Source organism: Urocitellus parryii, chromosome 1, assembly GCF_045843805.1.
Source record: "Urocitellus parryii isolate mUroPar1 chromosome 1, mUroPar1.hap1, whole genome shotgun sequence".
In the NCBI taxonomy this organism is placed as follows: Eukaryota; Metazoa; Chordata; class Mammalia; order Rodentia; family Sciuridae; genus Urocitellus; species Urocitellus parryii.
Window position 1 is genome coordinate 225,966,104 of NC_135531.1, and position 13,230 is coordinate 225,979,333.

At 35.3% G+C, this 13,230-nt stretch overlaps 1 protein-coding gene across 4 annotated transcripts in view; it reads left to right on the forward strand.

The window, feature by feature from the left end:
• Map3k20 (mitogen-activated protein kinase kinase kinase 20) overlaps positions 1–13,230 on the forward strand; it is a 174,620-nt gene that overhangs the window by 107,849 nt on the left and 53,541 nt on the right. For all 4 annotated transcript variants that reach the window (XM_026389532.2, XM_026389530.2, XM_026389531.2 and 1 more), the window contains exons 9-10: positions 4,508–4,582; positions 9,919–10,025. In XM_026389532.2, coding sequence (XP_026245317.2) covers positions 4,508–4,582; positions 9,919–10,025 — 182 coding nt within the window. The remainder of the gene's footprint in view (positions 1–4,507; positions 4,583–9,918; positions 10,026–13,230) is intronic.

Consider the following 13,230-nt stretch of genomic DNA (forward strand, 5'->3'; position numbering starts at 1 on the left):
TCTTATCTGTGCCCTCCACAATGGTAAGAGTGTAGCCTTAATATAAAATAATTTTCCAAACAGTGAATATATGAAAAGATCCCCTTTTTAATGCCTTAAAAGAATTAGCTTGATCTGCTTCCCAGGTGAATGCAGGAACAAGCTGGATTAATCAAAAAGCTGCTATTGACTAGGAGAAACCAAGTTTACTTCTTTAAGGTCACATAATCCAGAGTTACCTTATTAATTTGTCCTCCTGACTCATTGGGGATGGATGAAATGTTGATGACAGCTGAACTTGATGGGAGAGAACTGCCTGTTTAAGAAATGAAAAGGAGTTGTGTGCAAGAGTGTGCCTTCCCCATTGTTTCACAGGAGCTGCTCAGTTTTAATTAGATGTGATGGCAAGTCCCAGTGTGCAGTTAAGTAAGACCTCACACACGGACAGCTGATGTTTTTAGGATATGAGAGCCTACTTATTTCTGTTCTATTTATTTTGCCAATGAGATGATTCAATGTTTGATTCAGGGCTTACAAATGAAAGTGAAGAGCATTATTGACCTTCTGTTGACTCTAGTGCAGAGCACCCGGGGTGATCTTGCCCACTACCTGCACTGAGATAAACCAAGAGAAAAGGGTATTTAAAGCTAAGTGGACCATCCAGATAAGTGTAAGACAGAATAATTAATATTTTAAAAATAAAATTTAGCTGAAGAATGGCAGAATAGGGGTAAATCTAATCTAAAGCATTTTTAAAACATTGAATATCAAAAGATGAAGAGAAGGATTGGCAATTACTCATGCAGGACCTTCAGAGCCCCTTTAGCATTATAGTCGAGGATGCAGCCTTCCCTCCATCCAAGGATCACACCCGTTAGCTGTGGTCTGTTTTGATGATCAGTTTGTGATGCATGGAGACCTCCATACTATATGTATTAAATATAGCAGCAAGTGGAAAGAAACCACATGTGATGTGAGTTCTCTCAACTTTCTAATGAATTTAAGTAAAATTTGGTATTATAGGGATACTTATCTGCTGTTTTCATTCTGCACAGTACTTATTGGTCAAAAACATATAAATTAAGTTTAAATGCAGTTTTCATTGTCATTCAAGAAGGTATCTTCCTCTCACCTCATAAATTGGAGGTACCTGTTTACAAAACAAATTTTGTTGACATAGCATTAAGGTAATTCCCAAAGGTTGATTTCATTTAGTAACAAAATTGAGACTTAAAGAAATATAATGTACAAAATCTTTTCAGTTTCTAATTATTTTATTTTAATGCTGAGTACCTTTGGTTATTGGGTTGAAAAAAGGTAGCTGTATTTTTAACAGATCTCATTTAAATAAAGAATGATGTATTTAAACCATCAAGGAAAAATTTTAAATGTGGTCTAGTCACCTGTAATGTCTACATCCAGTTATTAGAGTTGCTTTTCTTCTTAACTTTCTATCTTTAAATAATTACAGACTCACAGGGATTTGTAAAAATATTGCAAAGAATCATCCCCATCACCCAGCTTCCCCCTGGTACCTTACATAGCTATAGGACAGTATCAGAATCGGGGAACTGAGACTGGCACATTGCTCTTACCTAGATGTGAGTCCTGATTCAGTCTCACCATTTAGGACTGCTTTTTGCATCTATAGGAAATTAGTACTTTCTAAAAATATATCTGAAGATCTTTGCTTCTAAACCCCTAATAATGAAATGTAAGACTTTAAACCATCTTTTTTTCCTAATATTAAATCTTACTAAAGCTAGATGCATAAAGTCCTGTTAAACTTAAAAAAGTAAACGGTGAACCCTTATGGAAGGCCTGGCTTTAAGAGGGCATTACTAAGGAGTTTTTAAATATACTCATCAACAGATGAGTATATTTGCTGTTGTCATTTCCATGAAACTCCATCAGTGGGCATTCAGAATGTTCTGGCAGCATAATTACTACACTTATAAATATTTAGATTCTTATGTAAAATGTGTTTTGTTCTAAGAAGCAAAACAATTTGATTAACGTAGAAATCTTCATAAAACAATTCACTATTCTTGACTGTACATTTGAAAGATAAAAATTTGACTTAAAAAGTAATTTTTTTATCTTATGCAGAATATGGTGCAAAAAAGGATGTGATTTTCTAAAAATGTCATGACTAATTGAATGATTGGGAAATATTTTAATTTTAAATGTGAATCTTTATTTAAAAATATTGTAAGCAGCACCACAAACCTGGTGCTGAGATCTAGTTAATCCAGAATGTTTTAATGCATTAGGAATGTCCACAGTTACATAATCAGGACCTACATGCTTTGGATTCTATTTTAAAGTACTTTTTAATGCACCAAAATAATCCCTTACATAAAGTGTTTTGGTCTAGATTTAACTGATATTTGACCATGTCAGATTATTTTAAATGATGTGAGTTTTTGTGTACTTTGTCAGATGTTGTGTCAAAAAAGTTTTTCAATATGAAAATATGACAGAAATCGTTATCCATATCAGCCAGTTCTCATTTCAGTTCATGGAAAAAATGTTGAGGTATATTGAAAAGTATTAATTGACCCTTTCCAAAAACTCATTATTTTTAGTTATATATGGAGTACATTCAGTTGCATAAATGCAATTATAATCTGTTTTTATTAGTCTCCATCTCTCAGCCATCTTATATTTTAAAAAATGAACACATGATTTTTCTTGATGAAAATCAACATTATAGTAAAATAATAGTACAGTTTAATACTCCTTTCTCTAATGTGAGATCATTAAGACAAGACATTTAAAACTATTTAGTTTAACCTTTAATTTGGAGAAGTTTGTTTTTCATTTTATTTTGTTTTGAGATTATCTATAATTCCAAATATAGACTTCTCAGCTTTCTTGCCAAGGCAACTGTTTTTCTAGTTTTACACATAACTTTCCCCAGTCCAACCAAGTTCAGTTTGAAGTTTCCGTTTGTACAGTTTCTTTGGTAGACAGTACTGGGGAAAAATCTTAGTACTTCATAGTGCAACAGTTCTCAACTCTATCACACCCAGAGCTCTCTTTATAACAACTCTATTAACAACCAACACACCTCTGAAAGGAAATTCAGAGAAACACAACATGTACACACGTTATATTTTGAGTCAGTAAAATGTTGTAATATAAAGGAGAAACTGAAATACATATTGCAGTGTACAAATGCTCAGGCATGACCCCACTAGAGGAACTAATAGGACGATTTTAGGTGCTTGCACCTGTGGCTAAATAGAATTCAATAGCTACAAATGCAGTCCCACAGAGTTGGGTTATATTAATGACTCTGGTACCAAGAGCAGCACTGCTCTTGGTGACAGTCTTCAAACTCTTGATAAGGTTATGAATAATGCAAAAATTTGATTTGTTTTATTTGGTAAATATGTTGTAAATCAGAGTTGGATTCTAGGCACAGAAAATTAGAAATCTCATTGTTTACTTGTTTGTTTGCATGAATGCACATAGGGCATTTGAAATTTGTGGGTTGCAAGAGAGTCCTTGATCATGTCGGACTTAATGGCATATTGGAGGAGGTCTAACACTTATTCATTTATATATTTATTTATAGTACCAGGGATTGAACTCAGGGGCACTCCACCACTGAGCCACATTCCTAGCACTATTTTGTATTTTATTTAGAGACAGGGTCTCACTGAGTTGCTTAGCACCTCGTTTTTGCTGAGGCTGGCTTTGAACTCGAGATCATCCTGCCTCAGCCTCCTAAGCTACTAGGATTACAGGTGTGCTGCTGGGGATCAAACCTAGAGTCTTGCATATACTACAAGGTACTCTGCCACAGAGCTACAGCCCCATCCTCTGCAGTCTTTAAAACAAACAAACAAAAAAATACCTTCTCAGTATAATGGTTTGGCATGTTCTATGACAACCACTACTGTAGAATGCTAGAATAGAATTGATGTTTGCATGATAATTTGTGTTGTCTCGGGTCCTTACAGTAGATGGGTGTGACCAAAGCAAAGCTATGAGTCATATATTCATAATGTTTTACTTTCCAATGAGAAAATGCAGAGTTTTAAAAAATTATCTCTGTAATTTTCTGTGCCAAAGATGTTTTCAGAGTTGTAAACCTCTTGCCAAAACTAAACTGGTTTCCTAGTTACTGGCCTATTTGCATTATTTCTTAAGTTGCTAATAAAAATACAGACTAAATCTATGGTTTTAGATTTAGTATCTAAGTTCCAACCTGCCCCTCTCCTACTATAGTTTCTTATAGTCTTGATCCTGTTTTATTGCATTTGTGCTGATGAACCTGATTCTCCATCCACTACAATTCATCTGTGAAGGAAAAAGTGGGAGTCTTTGGAGATTAGGTGATACAAATCTGAATGTAAATTCTCCCCTGTCATATATTAATCCATGGAGACTTCAGATTTCATATCTTGTTTATGCTATCAAATTAGCTCTTTTAGGGCCCCCTTTCAAATAGTCTTTGCTTACTGTAATGAGTAAATCCTATGATTTGTTTTGTTTTGTTTCCTTCTCTCTGTTGTAGAGACTAACCATTCCAAGCAGTTGCCCCAGAAGTTTTGCTGAACTGTTACACCAGTGTTGGGAAGCTGATGCCAAGGTATATTTTTTGGTTGTTCAGTATTCTGAATTTTCACTTGTTTGTTTGGTTTTGAGTTTTTAAAATTTGAGTAATAAAATCCATTACAAAGCAAAGTTGGATTGGTGTTCCCGTGAGCCCCAGCCTGACTGCTAAGGCCCTGTGTTGGCATCTGCTTATCTTGATCTCTAGAGACTCATTATTGACTCTTTTTAAAAGTACTCTTTGGTATTCTTTACTCAGTAAAAATAATTTTATTCTTTTGTTTTTAACCTTTAATAACCATTGGACCTCTATGTTATAAAAATAGCTAACACATCACAGTACATTTTATATGCCATTGGTTCTAAGCACTTTGTATATATTAACTCACTTATTTCTTAGAATGTGTCTTTGAAATGGGTATTGTCATTACCCTCATCTTAGACATAAAGAACCAAAGCAAACAGAGGTTAAATAATGAGTCAAGGCCACACTGCTAGTGTTGAGCTGATATGGTAGGAGCTGATCATGAACCCCAGAAGTCTGGCATGAGGCCCAGCTGTGTTGCCTGCCTAACCAGAGAGCAGGCACAAATAGCACTTCCAGAGAATGTTGTTATGTCCTCCCTGTCCAGTTTCAGGGATGTTTTTTAGTTATCACAATAGAGTTGGAGAAATTCCAAAATTTGGCCTTTCTTGTGGTTATCGCATTTGAGCATGAATAGCCTGTTTCCTTTTCCTGCAAAGATCATTTAAAAGATTCTCACATACATATGGAAATATTTACAGATAAAGTGGTAGGCCAGTATTGGATTTACTTCAAAATGAGGTGAAGGCTAATGGATGCCAATATAGATTAAACCAGATTGCCCTAATAATTTCCAAAGCTCAGTGATAGGACATGGAGGTTCATTTCATTGTTTTCTCTACTTTTGTGTATGTTTGGAATTTTTCATTAAAAAGTTAAAAAATAAATAAGACTCTCACAAATTAAACATTGGAATAAGAGAGCATTTAAACTCAAGGAAGGAACAGAAATCTTCAGGTTCACATTGGTGCCATTTTTCATAGAAATAGGGTTATTTCTGACTTTTGAAATAGAGGCCTAAAAAGAAAGACTAAAAAGTAGAATTCTTTCCTAATTTAAACCCAGTTCTGGTCTGATATCCAGGAAGCATGAGTGATCACAACACATAGTCTGTTCTTCTACAACATACATCTTTAGTTGTGAGTAGCTCAGAAACTATTGGTGTGTATCAGACTGTTAGTGTGACACAGAATTTATGTTGATTCATGCAGAATGTTTTCCAGCACATTGTTCCACACTGAGAGCGAAGTACAATAATGTAGCCTGTGAGGCAACCCGGTGCTGTGGGGCGCTTTCACTCCATATGGTCCTGCTTGGCCTGGTGTGGAAGTCTTGTTGCTGGTTCTCCCCAGCCACGAGCATTTGCCTTTGCCCTGGTGTCCAGCAGCTTCAATCTTTGCTGTCAGTCCTATTCTTCAAATTTATTTTGCCTACAGTTTTTTTCAAATTGAGTCCTATATTTACTCAGTATTATTTTATTAAAGATTTTAATATGTTTTTAAGCTGTATTAGTATTTTTATTTGGAATAATTATTTTATTAGTACTCAATGACAAAATTGCATGGGTTTTCAATGGTCTTTCCTACCCCTGTTTAGGTCCTATTATTTTTGTACATGATTTTACAAAATGTGGGTATTTTAAAACATTAAGAGAAAAGCCTACGCTTTGCAACTAATCCAGAAGATATTTGTAAGCTTGCTTAAAACATGGTATATTACCCTTACCCTACTCCTTCTATTAGTTACATAACCATTGTAATATATACAGTGATTTTGGTACTATTTTTTCTACTACTTCAACAGAAATTTTGCCTGAAATTATTTGTATTAACTTAGATTAATGCATATAGATCTGTATAATTGTAATTATATTTCAGTATGCAAAGCAAGTTTGTAATTTCTTTATTGAAAACTTGGCACTACATTAATCAAAATTCTAAGAACATATATTTATTGCTCATTAATTAAATAATAGTATAAAAACTTCATACAACAAGGACATTAGGCCCAACATTGAAGCCATGAAGTTGATATGTCTTTAACATGAAGTTAGTTGACCCTTCTTTGGGAACTAAAGAATTTAGTGTTTAGCCATGTGAAGTATAAAGAGAGTTTAAGATTGATTTTTATTTTCTCAATTCATGACATCTCTTTTTTTTTTCTTTTTCTTTCTTTTTTTCTTTTTTTCTTTTTTTTTTTTTTTTTTTTTTGAGAAAAAGGAAAAAGAGGTTTATTGCTTTGCTAGCAAAGGAGAAACACAAGGGACTCCTGTCCCAAAGACTGTGATTCTTCCCTTCAGCAGGAACAGGGGGCTTTTAAAGAGGCGATTCAAAGACTACATTCCATAGGTTCTCTGTTGGAGTTGTAATTTACTTCTTAATTTGGGAGATAGTAATTTCTGAGATCTTCTGGTACCCCAAAGTCTGGATTACTTCCTTTCATGACATTCTGATCCAACTATTCCATGCCCGCTATGAGGGGTTTGATTGCACAGAGGTTGCAGCCCACATTCCCACCCAATCATTGTTCATCTCCTCCAGATCACCTTGTGTACCTTCATTTCCTGAGTATGCTCTCTTCCTTCTGTCTCTCTCCCTGATACTTCACTATGGAGCCTTCCCTGACTACTCTGTTGTCTCCAGCCCAGGCTTAGTCTAGCCTCCTGTTCCAAACCACAGTCTGGACCACTGCCCTACTTGAACTGTGCTATTTTTAAAATATCTTTTTCCTTCCTAAATGCATTGCAAGCTCTAAGAGTGAATAGAACACTAATTCTTCTGTATTTCCTAAAAGCACTTTACATCAGTTTAGTACATAGATGTCCAATTTGTTGTTGCCTGAAGAAGCTGGACCACAGTACATTTTCTGGAAGGTAGATTTTAGTTCTCTGGCTAGAAATATGTAGCAGTTCAACCAGGAGCTGGTGCCAGTCCTGTGCATATATGGAGAGCCATAATTGGTATTTTCTAGAGTATCAACACCTAGATTGAAATATTCACCTCACCTCTAGGACTGATGTTCTTTTGTGATGAGGAGAGATGTATATAAAAGAAAGCTGGTATTAAGTAAATGTTGGGTCACTCTAATGGTTCATGACAGGTGCTTAAAATATTTTATAGAAGAAAGAATTAATGAATATTAATTTAAGTCTTAAAAGAACATTTTTAAATAAGGAAAAAGAATAGCTAAAGCCATAAGTTTAGTAAGAATACCTCATCCTTCTGTAATAAAAGGTGTGAAGGGGTTAAGAGCATGACTCCAGGTTGTGTAGATTGCTTCCTGTGTGATGCTGGGCAGTTCAGACTTTTCTGAGACTAGTTCTCCTTATCTATAAAATGGAGATAACAAACACAGAAAAAATAAATGTAGATGTTTAATAAATATTCCTAGATGTGGTATTGTAAAATAAACCAAATCTGCATAATACCTAAAAGGCACTTAAGCCCCCTCAAAGGAATGTCCATGAGAACCTAGATCAAATGTTTTATTGTGTAAACAGAACATTCAAAGATATTACCATAAAATTCTATACTGTTGTTGCATTTTTCTTTCTTCTTCTTCATTTTATTTATTTTTTTCTTTTTTGAGACAGTGTCTCACTGTGTTACCCAGGGTAGTCTCCAGTGATCCTCCTGTCTCAGCCTCATCAGTAGCTGGGACTGCAGGCACATGCCACCACACCTGGCTGTGCTATATTTTGAATGCTCGCATTGATCATTTCTGTCTGAGAGTAGTTGCTAGCTATAGAATTAAGATTTTTCTAGGAATGCTTGTCATCCAACTACAAAAGAGCATCACCTTAGAATAATTAAATATAGGGAGACATGTTTTTCTTTAAAAATTCATTAGCTTCTCCTCCTTTTCCTTCTAAAATGAAAATCCTGTATTTATTATATAATTAATTCCTTGCAAATGAAACATTTTTTTTCTTTTAAAACATGACACATGGTAGGAGAAATTAGAGTAGGAACAAAGGTAAAGAAGACAAACAATATTTCTCAAGTTTCCTACTTCAGTCATTTTCTTCTTTATTAGAAGGCTTAATGTACACCAGTAACATTTAGCTACTACATTCTCTTGAAACATAACTCACACATGTGCCTTTAAGAGAGAACAATATCAGTGGAACTCAATAAATATTCCAGTTTTATATTTCTGAGAAATGAAAAAAAATACTTTTCTTCATAATGTAGGAAGCATTCAAGTCCCAAGAGCAAGCCACCTCAACATTGTTCCTTCTTGTTTTTATGCTCCTAAATTAAAATGCATGTTTTAATTGCTGCAACTGTAATTTGTTCAGAAATGGTATAATTATGAAGCCTGATGAAGAGAGAATATGCATCATCCTTTTATTATCTTTCTCCATTTTTGTTTTAACCTTTTGTTTCAACCTTGGCTAGAGTCTAAAGAGAAAGATTAGTGTAGTTACTGCTCACTGAAGAAGTACACTTAACCACTGCCTTTTCAGTTTCTGCTGAACAGGATCTTCCATTGTCCCAGCACTAAAGCTGGTTCTAATGTGAAATATACACTGAGAGCAATGACATCAAGATAGCTTTAAAATTGGGGTTTCTTCCCAACCAACTGATTTGGGAAATTTTACTAGTTCAGATGGATTGATTGGTAGATTTTTTTCCCCATCATTTTACATAAAATCTTCCAAACATATGGGAAAGTCAAAGAGATTTCACAATGACTAGAGTGCCCACCATGCTAGTAACATTTTACTAGCTTTATCACATAAATATTTAAATGACTTAACTTTTTCCTTTTAGGGACCTTAATCATTTCAGAGAGAATTAGCACTCTTTTTGCCTAGAGAAAACTACTAATTACCCCAGTTTTAGGCCACATAATAGAAAAATAACGTCTAAATCTATTTCTTATAAATAGTTGATTGGGCCAGACATGGTGGTGCACACCTGTGATCCCAGTGACTCGGGGAGGCTGGAGGCAGGAGGATTTCCAGTTCAAAGCCAGCTTCAGCCACTGAGTGAGGCCCTCAGCAGTTGGGCAAGAGCACAATGAAAAGGGCTATGTATGTGGCTCAGTGGTTGAGCACGACTGGGTTCAATCCTTGGTACCAAAAACAACAAAAAAAAATTGTTAGTTGAAAATGGAGAACACAGTTCCCTAAACCAGAGCAATGTGATGGTTGTAAAATAACTAAACCAGAACACTGCATCATTTCTTTTAGTTACAGTAGGTTGAGCTTATTACTACATTTTCCTCTTGAAGATCTCTCTTCTTAAGTGTCCACAATTGATTGCTTTTCTTCTCTTCTTCAGAAACGGCCATCCTTCAAGCAAATCATTTCTATTTTGGAGTCCATGTCCAATGACACCAGCCTTCCTGACCAGTGTAATTCTTTCCTGCACCACAAGGCAGAATGGAGGTGGGTGACCCTGGTGCCCAGTCCCAGCCCTGGCTTCAAAGGTCCATCACTAACTTCAGTAGAGAAAAGGACCAGAGACGCTGACCACAGTCTGATTGCTAAGCATAGCACAGAAACAACACATAAAAAAAGTCATAAGATTTTGGAGATCTGATTAGTCTTCCATTTCATAAGTAAGCAAGAAAGTGTGTTTCTCTAAGCTTGTTGCCTTAGTATGTTACCAAGTATTTGGAAAGAATATTGAAATCATATCTTCTGAGACAAAAGATGGTTACCAGACATTTCTGTATATACACTGTTAGGAAGCTTTGGCCTCTAACCAGTAAGAAATAAAAATACCATTAGCCTTGAAGTTTGAAGTTCTCTCTATGTGCTAGTTAGAGGTTAGAAAGACTATACAAACACTTCTAAAAGAAAACTCTAGATGTTATAAATCCTATTAAAATTTCTTAAGTGTAAAACAAACTTAGTAATGAGAAAATCGTATTATCTGAGTGGAAAAAGTAAGCCAGGGTGAAACATTTGCAACAGGTCACATGATGCAGGAATATAAATAGCGTGTTTGGGAGCTGACACTACTCCTCCCCTGACGCTGCAGAGATTTTAAGTAACTTCATCTCTGCTCCTGACAGCCCTGGCAGTAAGTGACGCCTTACGCCATCTGCTGATGCCAAATGAATACTGCACATACTGTGAAAATATGAGTTGTTTACTGCTGTTGTTAGACATTTCTTAGGGAATTCTGTTGGTGTTTTACAGTGCTCTTATTTATTTATTCTTTTGAAATAGCTGTGTAGGGCCAGTGAATTCAATGAATTTTTATTTAGGAATACAAATGTAATACAGTAAAAAGTGTAGGTATGGAGGCTAGAGTTGTAGCTCATAGGTAAAATAAAGACATTGTGTCCATCTGTGACCAGAAAAAAATTTTTTTAAATGTATAGTTATGAGGGACTTTTTTTTAATGTTGAAATAATTAACAAAACAGAACAAGAAAGTAATGTTTCCTATATTAAGAGGTGAGTGCACACCTAATCAATTCACTCCCCTGAAATCCATACATGGGTTCCCATTGCTCCTAAGAGAAATACTTCAGAGTCAGGAAATATTTCAGAGTCAGGAAACCCCCTACTTTGATTTCACTAGTCTCATCTTAACAGCACCAGTCTGCCCCTTAGTTTCTGGCCTGCAGTCCCACAACAGAGGAACATTTCTGCTTTACTCAGAGTCTCTGCAAGCTCAGTTTCCTAGTTTAAAGCCATCCCATCTCAGTTACACTACACCTGACCCCATCCCGCACCCCAGCTCCTACTGGCTTCAGTGGCCACTGGACCAGGAAGTGTACCCTGAGCCAGGAAGGTACCCTGACTCTAGGTCAGACCATTCCCACCTGCATGCTCTACAGTTTATTGTTTAATGTTTCAGTGGCTGAAACATTGGAGGGATAGGCATTACATTATCTTTGTTTATCACTCATTGTCCCCACAGCATCTAGCATGTGCCTTGAACATAGTAGTTGCTCAATAAATACATAGGGAAGGAAGAAAATACCATAACGATGATAACATAAAAGACATTATGCTCTTGCACAAGAAAATATAAATACGTAAGTTAATTTTCCCTACAGAAGTCTTTCTTACATTCACTTGTTGGTGTGTTCCTTGAACCTCTGCATTTGGAGACAAGGGTGGTGCCATTCTCAGTATTGGGCTGTAGTAATGAGCATGACCATCCCAAAGCTCATGGTGCAATCCAGCAGGAGAGGCCAATGTTAAACTGCTAAATATAAGTGTACAAATAACTATTTAATTACTGTTTTGACAAGCATTATGACAGAAGTACTGGATATCTGAGAGCATTAACCATGAAATCCAATCTAGTCTGGGGATATAATAAAAGAATTCCCCAAGGAAATGCTATTTGATCTGTTACCCAAAGGATTAATAGGATTTTAACACTAGTATCAATACCTTTGAGATAGGGAGTCTCTAAAAGTATGCCAACAAAATCAGAAAATAAATTGATGTTTGTAAATTTAAACCCTTTAAAAATAAAAATTCAAAACATGTATAAGGCCAAAAGCAATGTCCATCATAAATAAATTTCCAAGTACTTCTCAAACATTTTGGTCTCAGGATCCTATTACATTCTTAAAAATTATTGAGGACTTCAAAAAAATTTGTCTAAGTCATATCTGACAATATTTACCACATTAAAAAATAGAACTGAGAAAAATTTAAAATATGTGTTTATTGATCTGTTTCAAAAACAATAATAAATCCTGCTTCTCAATTCAGCCTATGGCCCTATCACATAATGCCCCTGGAATACTCTGTACATTTATAAAAGAATTGGAGTAGAAAAGGCAAATATGTCTTAGAGGTATTCTGAAAACCAGTCTGACCTCAAGAATCCTCTGAAAAGTTCTCTTAGGTTCCCAGACCGTACACTGAAAAACACTTTGATAGAGAATTACTATCTTTAAAAGAACAATGTAATTAAAATATACTAAAGGACATGAAAGAGCATTTCACAAAACAAGAAATCAAATGATTAATAAACATATGAAAAATATTCAACCTCTCTTAGTCATCAAGTAAATACAAGTAACCATAATTTATTAGATTGGCAAAAATTCACATTATGAAAATGCCTAGTGTTATAAGCCTTCTCATACATTGCTAACAGGGGAAACACTAGCTGCCGGGACAGTTAGATTCCTATAAAATGTTTTTATTCTATGTCCCAGAAGTCCTACCTCTACCATTTTATTCCTAAGAAAATAAACAAGAATGGTATGCAAAAAATGTATAGGCACTTGTTCAGGCAGCCTAATTTAGAATTGCACAACTAGAAGTGGTCTTAAGTACAAAATATGGAAATAGTTTTTTAAAATGATAATATTGCCATATACTAAGTAAAACAGAACCATTATAAACACACACACACACACACACACACACACACACACACACACACACACGACAAATGATTTTAAAATAGAGGCTACAGTCCAGTTTGTTTAGAATGATTCCATTTTTTTATAAAATAAAGGTGCATTAATAGTATGTATATAAATACAAAGAAAAAGTACCAAAAAGACATTTTTTGCAAGGCATGGCGGTTTATACCTATAAACCCAGCTACTTGAGACACTGAGGCAAGGATCACAATTTCCAGGCCAGCTCAGGAACTTAGTGAGACC